Raw genomic sequence first — 16,090 nt, forward strand, 5'->3', positions numbered from 1 at the left:
GTTAGAAGCAGTGAAAAGTTTTTATCGAGGATGTAAGGCATGTGTACGTGTAGGAAGAGAGGAAAGTGATTGGTTCTCAGTGAATGTAGGTTTGCGGCAGGGGTGTGTGATGTCTCCATGGTTGTTTAATTTGTTTATGGATGGGGTTGTTAGGGAGGTGATTACAAGAGTTTTGAAAAGAGGGGCAAGTATGAAGTCTGTTGTGGATGAGAGAGCTTGGGAAGTGAGTCAGTTGTTGTTCGCTGATGATACAGCGCTGGTGGCTGATTCATATGAGAAACTGCAGAAGCTGGTGACTGAGTTTGGTAAAGTGTGTGAAAGAAGAAAGTTAAGAGTAAATGTGAATAAGAGCAAGGTAATTAGGTACAGTAGGGTTGAGGGTCAAGTCATTTGGGAGGTAAGTTTGAATGGAAAAAAACTGGAGGAAGTAAAGTGTTTTAGATATCTGGGAGTGGATCTGGCAGCGGATTGAACCATGGAAGCGGAAGTGGATCATAGGGTGGGGAGGGGGCGAAAATCCTGATAGCCTTGAAGAATGTGTGGAAGTCGAGAACATTATCTCAGAAAGGAAAAATGGGTATGTTTGAAGGAATAGTGGTTCCAACAATGTTGTATGGTTGCGAGGCGTGGGCTATGGATAGAGTTGTGCGCAGGAGGATGGATGTGCTGGAAATGAGATGTTTGAGGACAATGTGTGGTGTGAGGTGGTTTGATCGAGTAAGTAACGTAAGGGTAAGAGAGATGTATGGAAATAAAAAGAGCGTGGTTGAGAGAGCAGAAGAGGGTGTTTTGAAATGGTTTGGGCACATGGAGAGGATGAGTGAGGAAAGATTGACCAAGAGGATATATGTGTCGGAGGTGGAGGGAACGAGGAGAAGTGGGAGACCAAATTGTAGGTGGAAAGATGTAGTGAAAAAGATTTTGTGTGATCAGGGCCTGAACATGCAGGAGGGTGAAAGGAGGGCAAGGAATAGAGTGAATTGGAGCGATGTCGTATACCGGGGTTGACGTGCTGTCAGTGGATTGAATCAGGGCATGTGAAGCGTCTGGGGTAAACCATGGAAAGCTGTGTAGGTATGTATATTTGCGTGTGTGGACGTATGTATATACATGTGTATGGGGGGGTAGGGCCATTTCTTTCGTCTGTTTCCTTGCGCTACCTCGCAAACGCGGGAGACAGCGACAAAGCAAAAAAAAAAAAAATATATATATATATATATATATATATATATATATATATATATATATATATATATATATATATATATATATTATATGACACAGCTTTCCATGGTTTACCCCAGACGCTTCACATGCCCTGATTCAATCCACTGACAGCACATCAACCCCGGTATACCACATCAATCCAATTCACTCTATTCCTTGCCCTCCTTTCACCCTCCTGCATGTTCAGGCCCCGATCACACAAAATCTTTTTCACTCCATCTTTCCACCTCCAATTTGGTCTCCCACTTCTCCTCATTCCCTCCACCTCCGACACATATATCCTCTTGGTCAATCTTTCCTCACTCATTCTCTCCATGTGACCAAACCATTTCAAAACACCCTCTTCTGCTCTCTCAACCATGCTCTTTTTATTTCCACACATCTATCTCTCTTACCCTTAAGTTACTTACTCGATCAAACCACCACACACCACACATTGTCCTCAAACATCTCATTTCCAGCACATCCATCCTCCTGCGCACAACTCTATCCATAGCCCACGCCTCGCAACCATACAACATTGTTGGAACCACTATTCCTTCAAACATACCCATTTTTGCTTTCCGTGATAATGTTCTCGACTTCCACATATTCTTCAAGGCTCCCAGGATTTTCACCCCCTCCCCCACCCTATGATCCACTTCCGCTTCCATGGTTCCATCCGCTGCCAGATCCACTCCCAGATATCTAAAACACTTTACTTCCTCCAGTTTTTCTCCATTCAGACTTACCTCCCAATTGACTTAACCCTCAACCCTACTGTACCTAATTATCTTGCTCTTATTCACATTTACTCTTAACTTTCCTCTTTCACACACTTTACCAAACTCAGTCACCAGCTTCTGCAGTTTCTCACATGAATCAGCCACCAGCGCTGTATCATCAGCGAACAACAACCGACTCACTTCCCAAGCTCTCTCATCCACAACAGACTTCATACTTGCCCCTCTTTCCAAAACTCTTGCATTCACCTCCCCAACAACCCCATCCATAAACAAATTAAACAACCATGGAGACATCACACACCCCTGCCGCAAACCTACATTCACTGAGAACCAATCACTTTCCTCTCTTCCTACACGTACACATGCCTTACATCCTCGATAAAAACTTTTCACTGCTTCTAACAACTTGCCTCCCGCACCATATATTCTTAATACCTTCCACAGAGCATCTCTATCAACTCTATCATATGCCTTCTCCAGATCCATAAATGCCACATACAAATCCATTTGCTTTTCTAAGTATTTCTCGCATACATTCTTCAAAGCAAACACCTGATCCACACATCCTCTACCACTTCTGAAACCACACTGCTCTTCCCCAATCTGATGCTCTGTACATGCCTTCACCCTCTCAATCAATACCCTCCCATATAATTTAACAGGAATACTCAACAAACTTATACCTCTGTAATTTGAGCACTCACTTTTATCCCCTTTGCCTTTGTACAATGGCACTATGCACGCATTCTGCCAATCCTCAGGCACCTCACCATGAGTCATACATACATTAAATAACCTTACCAACCAGTCAATAATACAGTCAGCCCCTTTTTTGATAAATTCCACTGCAATACCATCCAAACCTGCTGCTTGCCGGCTTTCATCTTCTACAAAGCTTTTACTACCTCTTCTCTGTTTACCAAATCATTCTCCCTAACCCTCTCACTTTGCACACCACCTCGTCCAAAACACCCTATATCTGCCACTCTATCATCAAACACATTCAACAAACCTTCAAAATACTCACTCCATATATATATATATATTATTATTTTTTTTTTTATTATACTTTGTCGCTGTCTCCCGCGTTTGCGAGGTAGCGCAAGGAAACAGACGAAAAGAAATGGCCCAACCCCCCCCCATACACATGTATATACATACGTCCACACACGCAAATATACATACCTACACAACTTTCCATGGTTTACCCCAGACGCTTCACATGCCTTGATTCAATCCACTGACAGCACGTCAACCCCGGTATACCACATCGCTCCAATTCACTCTATTCCTTGCCCTCCTTTTACCCTCCTGCATGTTCAGTCCCCGATCACACAAAATCTTTTTCACTCCATCTTTCCACCTCCAATTTGGTCTCCCTCTTCTCCTCGTTCCCTCCACCTCCGACACATATATCCTCTTGATCAATCTTTCCTCACTCATTCTCTCCATGTGCCCAAACCACTTCAAAACACCCTCTTCTGCTCTCTCAACCACGCTCTTTTTATTTCCACACATCTCTCTTACCCTTACGTTACTCACTCGATCAAACCACCTCACACCACACATTGTCCTCAAACATCTCATTTCCAGCACATCCATCCTCCTGCGCACAACTCTATCCATAGCCCACGCCTCGCAACCATACAACATTGTTGGAACCACTATTCCTTCAAACATACCCATTTTTGCTTTCCGAGATAATGTTCTCGACTTCCACACATTCTTCAAGGCCCCCAGAATTTTCGCCCCCTCCCCCACCCTATGATCCACTTCCGCTTCCATGGTTCCATCCGCTGCCAGATCCACTCCCAGATATCTAAAACACTTCACTTCCTCCAGTTTTTCTCCATTCAAACTCACCTCCCAATTGACTTGACCCTCAACCCTACTGTACCTAATAACCTTGCTCTTATTCACATTTACTCTTAACTTTCTTCTTCCACACACTTTACCAAACTCAGTCACCAGCTTCTGCTCACAAAATTGTGCGGAGATGGAGTGAGTATTTTGAAGGTTTGTTGAATGTGTTAGATGATAGAATGGTAGATATAGGGTGTATTGATCAAGGTGGTGTGCGAAGTAAAAAGGGTCAGGGACAATGGTTTGGTAAACAGAGAAGAGGTAGTGAAAGCTTTGCAGAAGATGAAAGCCGGCAAAGGCAGCGGGTTTGGATGGTATTGCAGTGGAATTTTTTAGAAAAGAGGGTGACTCTGTTGTTGACTAGTTGGTGAGGATATTCAGTGTGAATTACCTGAGGATTGGCAGAATGCATGCATAGTGTCATTGTACAAAGGCAAAGGGGATAAAGGTGAGTGTTCAAATTACAGAGGTATAAGTTTGTTGAGTATTCCTGGGAAATTATATGGGAGGGTATTGATTAAGAGGGTGAAGTCATGTACAGAGCATCAGATTGGGGAAGAGCAGTGTGGTTTCAGAAATGGTAAAGGATATGTGGATCAGGTATTTGCTTTGAAGAATGTATGTGAGAAATACCTAGAAAAACAGTCGGATTTGTGTGTAGCATTTATGGATCTGGAGAAGGCGTATGATAAGAGTTGATAGAGATGCTCTGTGGAAGGTATTAAGAATATATGGTGTGGGAGGCAAGTTGTTAGAAGCAGTGAAAAGTTTTTATCAAGGGTGTAAGGCATGCGTATGAGTAGAAAGAGAGGTAAGTGATTGGTCCCCAGTGAATGGTGATTTGTGGCAGGGGTGCATGATGTCTCCATGGTTGTTTAATTTGTTTATTGATGGGGTTGTTAGGGAGGTGAATGCAAGAGTTTTGGAGAGAGGGGCAAGTATGCAGTCTTTTGTGGATGAGAGGGCTTAGGAAGTGAGTCAGTTGTTGTTTGCTGTTGATACAGTGCTGGTGGCTGATTTGGGTGAGAAACTGCAGAAGCTGGTGACTGAGTATGGTAAGGTGTATGAAAGAAGAAAGCTGAGAGTAAATGTGAACAAGAGCAATGTTAGTAGGTACAGTAGGGTTGAGGAACAAGTCAGTTGGGAGATAAGTTTGAATGGAGAAAAACTGGAGGAAGTGAAGTGTTTTAGGTATCTGGGAGTGGATTTGGCAGTGGATGGAACCATGGAAGCAGAAGTGAGTCACTGTGAGGGGAAGGGGGCAAAGGTTTTGGGAGCATTGAAGAATGTGTGAAAGGTGAGAACATTATCTCTCAAAGCAAAAATGGGTATGTTTGACAGAATAGTGGTTCCAACAATGTTATATGGTTGCGAGGCGGGGCTATAGATAGGGTTGTGCGGAGGAGGGTGGATGTGTTGGAAATGAGAGGTTTGGAGACAATATGTCGTGTGAGGTGGTTTGATCGAATAAGTAATGGAGGGGTAAGAGAGATGTGTGGTAATAAAAAGAGTGTGGTTAAGAGAGCAGAAGAGGGTGTATTGAAATGATTTGGTCATATGGAGAAAATGAGTGAGGAAAGATTGACAAAGAGAATATATATGTCAGAGGTAGAGGGAACGAGGAGAAGTGGGAGACCAAATTGGAGGTGGAAGGATGGAATGAAAAAGATTTCGAGTGATCGGGGCCTGAACATGCAGTAGGGTGAAAGGCGTGCAAGGAATAGAGTGAATTGGAATGACGTGGTATACCGGGTCGATGTGCTATCAATGGATTGAACCAGGGCATGTGAAGCATCTGGGGTAAACCATGGAAAGTTTTGTGGGGCCTGGATGTGGAAAGGGAGCTGTGGTTTCAGTGCATTATACGTGACGGCTAGAGACTGACTGTGAACGAATGTGTCCTTTGTTGTCTTTACTTAGCGCTACCTCGCGCGCATGCGGGGGAAGGGGGTTGTCATTCCATATGTGGCAGGGTGGTGACGGGAATGGGGTGAGGGAATAATTGGTATACATGGGGTGTTCAGTGTTGTAAATGGAAATGGTGAAGAGCTTGTGGATTTGTGTGCTGAAAAAGGTCTGGTGATTGGGAATACCTGGTTTAAAAAGCGAGATATACATAAGTATACGTATGTAAGTAGGAAAGATGGCCAGAGAGCGTTATTGGATTACGTGTTAATTGATAGACACACGAGAGAGACTTTTGGATGTTAATGTGCTGAGAGGTGCAACTGGAGGGATGTCTGATCATTATCTTGTGGAAGTGAAGGTGAAGATTTGTGGGGATTTTCAGAAAAGAAGAGAGAATGTTGGGGTGAAGAGAGTGGTGAGAGTAAGTGAGCTTGGGAAGGAGACTTGTGTGAGGAAGTACCAGGAGAGACTGCATACAGAATGGAAAAAGGTGAGAACAAAGGAGGTAAGGGGAGTGGGGGAGGAATGGGATGTATTTAGGGAAGCAGTGATAGCTTGCGCAAAAGATGCTTGTGGTATGAGAAGCGTGGGAGGTGGGTTGATTAGAAAGGGTAGCAAGTGGTGGGATGAAGAAGTAAGATTATTAGTGAAAGAGAAGAGAGAGGCATTTGGATGATTTTTGCAGGGAAAAAATGCAAATGAGTGGGTGATGTATAAAAGAAAGAGGCAGGAGGTCAAGAGAAAGGTTCAAGAGGTGAAAAAGAGGGCAAATGAGAGTTGGGGTGAGAGAGTATCATTAAATTCTAGGGAGGGTAAAAAGATGTTTTGGAAGGAGGTAAATAAAGTGCGTAAGACAAGGGAGCAAATGGGAACTTCAGTGAAGGAGGCTAATGGGGAGGTGATAACAAGTAGTGGTGATGTGAGAAGATGGAGGTTGTTAGGGAGGTGAATGCAAGAGTTTTGGAAAGAGGGGCAAGTATGCAGTCTGTTGTGGATGAGAGAGCTTGGGAAGTGAGTCAGTTGTTGTTCGCTGATGATACAGCGCTGGTGGCCGATTCATGTGAGAAACTGCAGAAGCTGGTGACTGAGTTTGGTAAAGTATGTGAAAGAAGAAAGTTAAGAGTAAACATGAATAAGAGCAAGGTTATTAGGTACAGTAGGGTTGAGGGTCAAGTCAATTGGGAGGTAAGTTTGAATGGAGAAAAACTGGAGGAAGTAAAGTGGTTTAGATATCTGGGAGTAGAACTAGCAGCGGATGGAACCATGGAAGCGGAAGTGGATCATAGGGTGGGGGAGGGGGCGAAAATCCTGGGAGCCTTGAAGAATGTGTGGAAGTCGAGAACATTATCTCGGAAAGCAAAAATGGGTATGTTTGAAGGAATAGTAGTTCCAGTAATGTTGTATGGTTGCGAGGCGTGGGCTATGGATAGAGTTGTGCACAGGAGGATGGAAATGAGATGTTTGAGGACAATGTGTGGTGTGAGGTGGTTTGATCGAGTAAGTAACGTAAGGGTAAGAGAGATGTGTGGAAATAAAAAGAGCGTGGTTGAGAGAGCAAAAGAGGGTGTTTTGAAATGGTTTGGGCACATGAAGAGAATGAATGAGGAAAGATTGACCAAGAGGATATATGTGTTGGAGGTGGAGGGAACGAGGAGAAGTGGGAGACCAAATTGGAGGTGGAAAGATGGAGTGAAAAAGATTTTGTGTGATTGGGGCCTGAACATGCAGGAGGGTGAAAGGAGGGCAAGGAATAGAGTGAATTGGATCTATGTGGTATACCGGGGTTGACGTGCTGTCAGTGGATTGAATCAGGGCATGTGAAGTATCTGGGGTAAACCATGGAAAGCTGTGTAGGTATGTATATTTGTGTGTGTGGACGTATGTATATACATGTGTATGGGGGTGGGTTGGGCCATTTCTTTTGTCTGTTTCCTTGCGCTACCTCGCAAATGTGGGAGACAGCGACAAAGCAAAAAAAAAAAGAAAAAAAAAAAATATATATATATATATATATATATATATATATATATATATATATATTTTATATTTTATATTTTATATTTATATATATATATATATATATATATATATATTTTTTTTTTTTTTATATATATATATATATATATATATATATATATATATATATATATATATATATATATATATATATGTATATATATATATGTATATATATATATATATATATATATATATATATATATATATATATATATATATATATATATATATATATACATATATGATAGAGTTGATAGAGATGCTCTGTGGAAGGTTTTAAGAATATATGGTGTGGGAGGCACGTTGTTAGAAGCAGTGGAAAGTTTTTATCGAGGATGTAAGGCATGTGTACGTGTAGCAAGAGAGGAAAGTAATTGGTTCTCAGTGAATGTAGGATTGCGGCAGGGGTGTGTGATGTCTCCATGGTTGTTTGATTTGTTTATGGATGGGGTTGTTAGGGAGGTGAATGCAAGAGTTTTGGAAAGAGGGGCAAGTATGAAGTCTGTTGGGGATGAGAGAGCATGGGAAGTGAGTCAGTTGTTGTTTGCTGATGATACAGCGCTGGTGGCTGATTCATGTGAGAAACTGCAGAAGCTGGTGACTGAGTTTGGTAAAGTGTGTGAAAGAAGAAAGTTAAGAGTAAATGTGAATAAGAGCAAGGTTATTAGGTACAGTAGGGTTGAGGGTCAAGTCAATTGGGAGGTAAGTTTGAATGGAGAAAAACTGGAGGAAGTAAAGTGTTTTAGATATCTGGGAGTGGATCTGGCAGCGGATGGAACCATGGAAGCGGAAGTGGATCATAGGGTGGGGGAGGGGGCGAAAATCCTGGGAGCCTTGAAGAATGTGTGGAAGTCGAGAACATTATCTCGGAAAGCAAAAATGGGTATGTTTGAAGGAATAGTGGTTCCAACAATGTTGTATGGTTGCTAGGCATGGGCTATGGATAGAGTTGATCGCAGGAGGATGGATGTGCTGGAAATGAGATGTTTGAGGACAATGTGTGGTGTGAGGTGGTTTGATCGAGTAAATAACGTAAGGGTAAGAGAGATGTGTGGAAATAAAAAGAGCGTGGTTGAGAGAGCAGAAGAGGTGTTTTGAAATGGTTTGGGCACATGGAGAGAATGAGTGAGGAAAGATTGACCAAGAGGATATATGTGTCGGAGGTGGAGGGAACGAGAAGTGGGAGACCAAATTGTAGGTGGAAAGATGTAGTGAAAAAGATTTTGTGTGATCGGGGCCTGAACATGCAGGAGGGTGAAAGGAGGGCAAGGAATAGAGTGAATTGGATCGATGTGGTATACCAGGGTTGACGTGCTGTCAGTGGATTGAATCAGGGCATGTGAAGCGTCTGAGGTAAACCCTGGAAAGCTGTGTAGGTATGTATATTTGCGTGTGTGGACGTATGTATATACATGTGTATGGGGGTGGGTTGGGCCATTTCTTTCGTCTGTTTCCGTGCGCTACCTCGCAAGCGCGGGAGACAGCGACAAAGCAAAGAAAAATATATATATATATATTATATATATATATATATATGTGCGCTCCAAGATAGCATTTTCTTCTTCCACACATTCTTCATCGCTTCCAGAACCTTCACCCCCTCCTCCGCCCTGTGACTCGTTTCCACTTCCATGGTTCCACTTGCTGTTAAGTCCACTCCCAGATATCTAAAACACTTTACTTCCTCCAATTTTTTTCTCCATTCAAACTTGCATCCCAATTAACTTGTCCCTTTGCACTACTGAACCTAATAACCTTGCTCTTATTCACATTTACTCTCAACTTTCACATTTCACACACTTTCCCAAACTCGGTTACCTACTGCAGTTTCTCACTCGAATCAGCCACTGGAGCTGTATCATCAGCGAACAGCAGTTGACTCACTTCCTAAGCCTTCTTCATCCACATCAGACTGCATAGGGTAGACAGAATACTTCCCACATATTCCCCACATGTTGTAGAAAGTGACTAAAGGAAAGGGGGGCTGGAAACCCTGGTTTCTAAAAGGGGAAACAGGAGTAGTTGAGTGGGAAGTGCTCATCCTCCTTGAAGGTTCAGATTGGTGTGTCTGAATGTGTGTGGATGGAACCAAAATGAGAAGAAAGGATACATAAGTAGTATGTTTGAGGAAGAAACTTGGATGTTCTGGCTCTGAGTGAAACGAAGCTCAAGGGTAAAGGGAAAGAGTGGTTGGGAGTCTTGGCAGTAAAGTCTGGGGTTGGTGAGAGGATGAGACCTAAGGAAGGAGTAGCACTACTCCTGAAGCAAGAGTTGTGAGAGTTTGTGGTAGAGTGTGAGAAAGTAAATTCTAGACTGATTAGGTAAAACTGAATGTGAATGGAGAGAGATGGGTGATTATTGGTGCCTATGCACCTGGTCATGAAAAGAAAGATCATGAGAGGCAAGTGTTTTGGAAGCAGCTGAGTGAGTGTTTCAGCAGCTTTGATGCACAAGACCGGGTTTTAGTGATGGGTGATAATTGGTGTACATGGGGTATTCAGTATTGTGAATGCAAATGGTGAAGAGCTTCTGGATTTGTGTGCTGAAAAAAGACTGGTAATTGGGAATACCTGGTTTAAAAAGAGAGGGATACATAAGTATGCCTAAGGGAGTAGGAGAGATGGTCAAAGGGCATCATTGGATTACATGTTAATTGATAGGCATGTAAAAGAGAGACTTATGGATGTTGATGTGCTGAAAGGAGCTACTAGAGGGATGTCTGGTCACTGTGTTGTAGAGGCGAAAGTGAAGATTTTAGAGGTTTTCAAAAAAAGAGAGAATGTTGGGGAGAAGAGAGTGGTGAGAGTAAGTGAGCTTGGAAAAGAGACTTTTGTGAGGAAGTAACAGGAAAGGTGAAAGCAAATGACATGAGGGGAGTGGGTGAGAGGAGTGGGATGTATTTAGGGAAGCAGTGATGGTTTATGCAGAAGTTGGAAGGTGGGTATATTAGAAAGGGTAGTGAGTGGTGAGATGAAGAAGTAAAGTTGTTAGTGAAAGAGAAAAGAGAGGCATTTGGACAATACTTGCAAGGAAGGAATGCAAATGAATGGGAGATTTATAAAAGAAAGGTGCAAGGGTTGGAAAAGAGGGCAAATGAGAGTTGAAGTGAGAGAATATCATTAAACTTTATGGAGATCAAAAAAATGTTTTGGAAGGAGGTAAATAATGTGCATAGGACAAGAGAACAAATGGGAACATCGGTGAAGGGGGCAGATGGGGAAGTAATAACAAGTAGTGATGAAGTGAGGAGATGGAGCGAGTATTTTGAAGGTTTGTTAAAAATGTTTGATGATAGATTGGCAGATATAGGGTGTTTTGGTCGGGGTGTTGTGCAAATTGAGAGGATCGGGGAGAATGGTTTGGTTAAGAGAGAATAGTTAGTGAAAGCTTTGCAGAAGATGAAAACCGGCACGATGTCAGGTTTGGTTGGTATTGCAGTAGACTTAGTAAGAGAGGGTGTGAGTGTGTTGTTGACTGGTTGGTAAGGACATTCATTGTATGTATGGATCATGGTGAAGTGCTTGAGAATTGGTGGAATGCATGCATAGTGCCATTGTACAGTGGCAAAGGGGATAAAGGTGAGTGTTCAAACTACAGAGGCATAAGTTTGTTGAGTATTCCTGGGAAATTGTATGGGAGGGTATTGATTGAGAGGGTGAAAGCATGAACAGAGCATCGGAGTGGGGAAGAGCAGTGTGGTTTCAGAAGTGGTAGAGAATGTGTAGATCAGGTGTTTGCTTTGAAGTATGTGTGTAAGAAATACTTAGAAAAACAGATGGATTTGTATATAGCATTTATGGATCTAGAAAAGGCATATGATAGGGTTGATAGAGATACTTTATGGAATGTCTTGAGAGTATATGGTATGTTGCTAGAAGCAGTGAAAAGTAGGGTGTAAGGCATGTGCATAAGTAGGAAGAGAGGAGAGTGATTGGTTTCCTGCGAATGTTGATCTATGGCAGGGGTGTGTGATGTCCCCATGGTTGTTTAATTTGTTTATGGATGGGGCAGTTATGGAGATAGATGCAAGAGTTTTGGAGAGAGGGGCGAGTATGCAGTCTGTTGTGGATGAGAGGGCTTGGGAAGTGAGTCAGTTGTTGTTCACCGATGATACAGCTCCGGTGGCTGAATCGAGTGTCAAACTGCAAACTGAGTTTGGAAAGATGTGTGAAAGGAGAAATTTGAGAGGAAATGTGAATAAGAGCAAGGTTATTAGGTTCAGTAGGGTTGAGGGACAAGTTAATTTGGATGTAAGTTTGATTGGAGAAAAATTTGAGGAAGTAAAGGGTTTTAGATATCTAGGAGTGGACTTAGCAGCGAATGGAACCATGGAAGTGTAAGTGAGTCACAGGGTGGGGGAGGGGGCGAAGGTTCTGGGAGCAATGAAGAATGTGTGGAAGGAGAGAACGTTATATCGGAGAGCACAAATAGGTATGTTTGAAGCAACAGTAGTTCCAACAATGTTAAATGGTTGGGAGGCATGGGCTATAGATAGGGTTGTACGGAGGAGGGTGATTGTGTTGGAAATGAAATGTTTGAGGAGAATTTGTAGTGCAAGGTGGTTTGATTGAGTAAGTAATGAAAGGGTGAGAGATATGTGTGGAAATAGAAAGAGTTTGTTTGAGAGAGTAGAAGAAAGTGCGTTGAAAAGGTTTGGACATATGGAGAGAATGAGTGAGGAAAGATTGAGAAAGAGGATATGAGTGTCAGAGGTGGAGGGAAGAAGGAGAAACGGGAGACCGAATTAGAGGTGGAAGGATGGAGTGAAAAAGATTTTGAGCGAATGGAGCCTGAACATAGAGGAGAGTGAGAGGCATGCAAGGAATAGAGTGAATTGGAACAATGTTTTATACTGGGATCGACATGCTGTCAGTAGACTGAACCAGGACAAGTGAAATATCTGTGGTAAACCATGGAAAGTCTTTGGGGCCTGGATGTGGATAGAGAGCTGTGGTTTCGGTGCATTACACAACAGCTAGAGACTAGTTGTGAACGAATGTGGCCTTTTTTGTAAGTTTTCCTGGTGCTACCTCGCTAAAGCAGGGGGTTGCGATTCTGTTTCCTGTGGGGCTGGCGAGTGCCAGAAATGGACGAGGGCAAATACGTATGAATATGTAAATGTGTCTATATGTCTATGTCTATGTGTATGTGCATGGGTGGGTGTTTATGTTTATATATGTGTGTGTATATGATTGGATGAGCCATTCTTTGTCTTGTTTCCTGGCCTACCTCACTGATGCAGGACATGGGGATCAAGCATAATGAATAGATATAAAAGAAAGAATATTTCTTTTCTTTTCTTTCATACTATTCGCTATTTCCCGCATTAGTGAGGTAGCGTTAAGAACAGAGGACTGGGCCTTTGAGGGAATATCTTCACCTGGACCCCTTCTCTGTTCCTTCTTTTGGAAAATTAAAAAATCAAGAGAAGAGGATTTCCAGTCCCCCACTCCCTCCCCTTTTAGTCGCCTTCTACGACGCGCAGGGAATACGTGAGAAGTATTCTTTCTCCCCTATCCCCACGAATGAAAAGATTATGTTATCCAGGAATATGCTGGTAACCAACTTGAAAACAAAGCATGCAGATCTCAGACCTTTTCTTGATTGTATTCATTTCATCAGGGTAGAGAAAGAATGAACATCATATAGATGTATGTTGGAGTTTAAGGATGTGACTGTGACCTTGTCAAGTAAGAGATGACCACATAGGTCAAGGGTCAGATCATGGACTAGGTCATAAACTTGTACATCCAGACAGTCTTTTAATTGTATAGGCATATAATTTTTATTTACCTAGATTGAATTTTGAGTCTCTTTTGAAAACTGTGTTTGATAATGCTTGACCACGTAGGTCAAGGGTCAAGTAATGGATTAGGTCATAAACTTGTTCATGCTGACAGTTTTTTAGTTATAAAGGAATATTATTTATATATACCTATATTGATGGAGTTTTTTTGAAAACTGTTTGATTTTGCATATTCTGTATTTCTGTATACAATTGAATGATAGCTTACAGTCCTCTAAGAACTGTACCAGTCATTAGGGTGGCTGAAGTTATACACTTAATTGCTGCTTCTATTGGTGCTGCCTTATTCTTAAAATCAGTTCCTTTCCATTTTGACCCATGTAACCTTTATTGATCTGTTTCCATAGTATCTGTTAAAGTTAACCATATTATTTTCATCTAAACATTGTACAGAAAAGTTTTTCATTGAATTGCTGTTCATAATGCAGTATTGATGTTAGATTCCTGTACTAGTTAGGTAGTCCTGGGAAGATGCTGTCATACAGCACTACTGGATGATTTCTAATGCTGTAAGATTCCTTGGCTTCCATACGGAAATTATTTTTCTGTCTATGCAGTCGCTTTATTGGTGCTCTTGTGAACAGCTATATCATTTTACAGTACTAGGAGGATCCTTGTTTCATTGTGTAAGTATTGTTTGTGGTTTCTTGAATCTAGCAAGTGTTTGCTTTGTTTATTGTGTGGTTTGCAGCTTTGTTGTATTTGTTTTTGGCAGGGAGGATGAATATGCAGATTAGGCATAGTTTAGTGTTGACGGAGCTGACAATTTTTTTTGTACAGTTTACTTAGGAATTCTCTTTCTTGCCCAAACCTAGTACAAGTAAGTGTTCTTAGGGCATATAGTTTGTTTGATGCTCTTGTCTTTATGTATGTTTTGTTGAGAGAGAATGTTGTATGAGTGATGCTTGAAATAGATGGAGATTTTTTTTGTGTGGGAGCAAGTGACTTCACGGTGATGGGAAGCTTCAGGTTGGATTCAAGTCTGTCTGGTGTTGATATGGACAGATAGATATTTGTATTCATGCCCAAAATGATATTAAGCAAATTGTTTTCATAACCATCTCCATAATCTTGTGATAGATATGTATTAGATGAAACCGATAGCAAGTTATCCCTTTCAGATTTTTTTTTTCCAAGCACTTTAGTCCTCCCATCTCTTTGAATACACATACATGTACATCTAGTCCCTGCTACCCATCGCTTATACAGTATTCATGAAAAAATGCTTTTGGTAATGTAGACACGGAATGAAAATAAAGTTTCAGTATAAGTTCCTCAGACCCCTTACAACTATGAAATATAAAATGCTCAGATGAGTCTTATGCTTTTGGGAAAAAGAAGAGCAGGAAGAACATTAGCTTAGAGGTAAAGTCAGATGTTGTGAAGGATTTTGATGCCGTTTAGTGTTGTGTTGGTGTTGTTAGGTGCTTGATTTGCCTTCTACATCATTGAGAACAGTTCCTGAGCAAGCAGATAAAGTGAGACAGCGACACCTTTAGGTGCAACAAAGATCACTCGTATCAGAGGTGAAATCATTGAGAACATGGAGTTAGACGCTGTGTCTTGATCAAAGATCAGAATGAACATAACATACTTGTACTTAGTGACTAAGTAATGTATTTTTACTTAAAACAAAACTTTTCTAAGCTGTATTTTCTATTCATATGCTCTGATTAATTTTGTAACTTTGTTGTACTGCATGTTTCTTGGCAATTATTCATATGTTTGTGTGAAAATTAGGATGTGAAATCCCCCTGAAACACAACCCTCCTATCTCCTATTTACTTTTATGGTAAAGTGGGTTTCACTGTTCAGTGATTCGTCTCAGTTGTGTTTTCCAGCAGTGCATCTCCTGTGTAGGTACATGATTGCATGACCACATCTTCATTTACTTTTCCTCTTGAGAAACCAAGTGAATTTTCTAATCCTTCTCTGTTTTCTACAGGTCTGACACTTCCATATACATTACCAAGCTGATACCAGGAGGGGCAGCGGCCACTGATGGTCGACTGCAAATTACAGATGTTATTGTGTCTGTTAACGATGTTAGTGTTGTAAATGTTCCTCATGCAACAGCAGTTGAAGCTCTTAAACGTGCTGGTAACACTGTACATTTGGTAAGTATGCAAGAAAATTTTGTTTGTATGGTATTAATAGAGATATAGCTGTTGTATTTCAACTTACTGTTGAAGTTTCTTATATTTTGTCTCATTCTTTCTGCATTGTATGCCTTTTAGTAAATCTTTAATGTTAGTGTTTATAAGATACTAATGTCTTCCTTCAGTAAACAATATGCATTTTGGCCCGTTAACTTTTCATACATATAGATAGATCACAAGCTGGATTTGGATTTGGAAATGTTAAGGAACACCTTTCTAGAGGCAGGACACCACTTGTCATTTTATCAGTTTGGTATGAATCCACTGTTAGTCATTGTTAACACTACAGATTCCAGTGCTAGATAAAGTTAACACCACAGATGAAATGACAACCTTAACTATTCCTTCTATTTAAGTGGTTTAGGCCACACACCAGATTCACT

At 41.4% G+C, this 16,090-nt stretch overlaps 1 protein-coding gene across 10 annotated transcripts in view; it reads left to right on the top strand.

Moving 5' to 3' along the window:
- LOC139766060 (disks large homolog 4-like) overlaps positions 1-16,090 on the top strand; it is a 1,395,716-nt gene that overhangs the window by 936,577 nt on the left and 443,049 nt on the right. For all 10 annotated transcript variants that reach the window (XM_071694246.1, XM_071694262.1, XM_071694219.1 and 7 more), the window contains one exon: positions 15,494-15,665. In XM_071694246.1, coding sequence (XP_071550347.1) covers positions 15,494-15,665 — 172 coding nt within the window. The remainder of the gene's footprint in view (positions 1-15,493; positions 15,666-16,090) is intronic.

The sequence above is a fragment of the Panulirus ornatus genome, chromosome 4, assembly GCF_036320965.1.
Source record: "Panulirus ornatus isolate Po-2019 chromosome 4, ASM3632096v1, whole genome shotgun sequence".
Taxonomy (NCBI): Eukaryota; Metazoa; Arthropoda; class Malacostraca; order Decapoda; family Palinuridae; genus Panulirus; species Panulirus ornatus.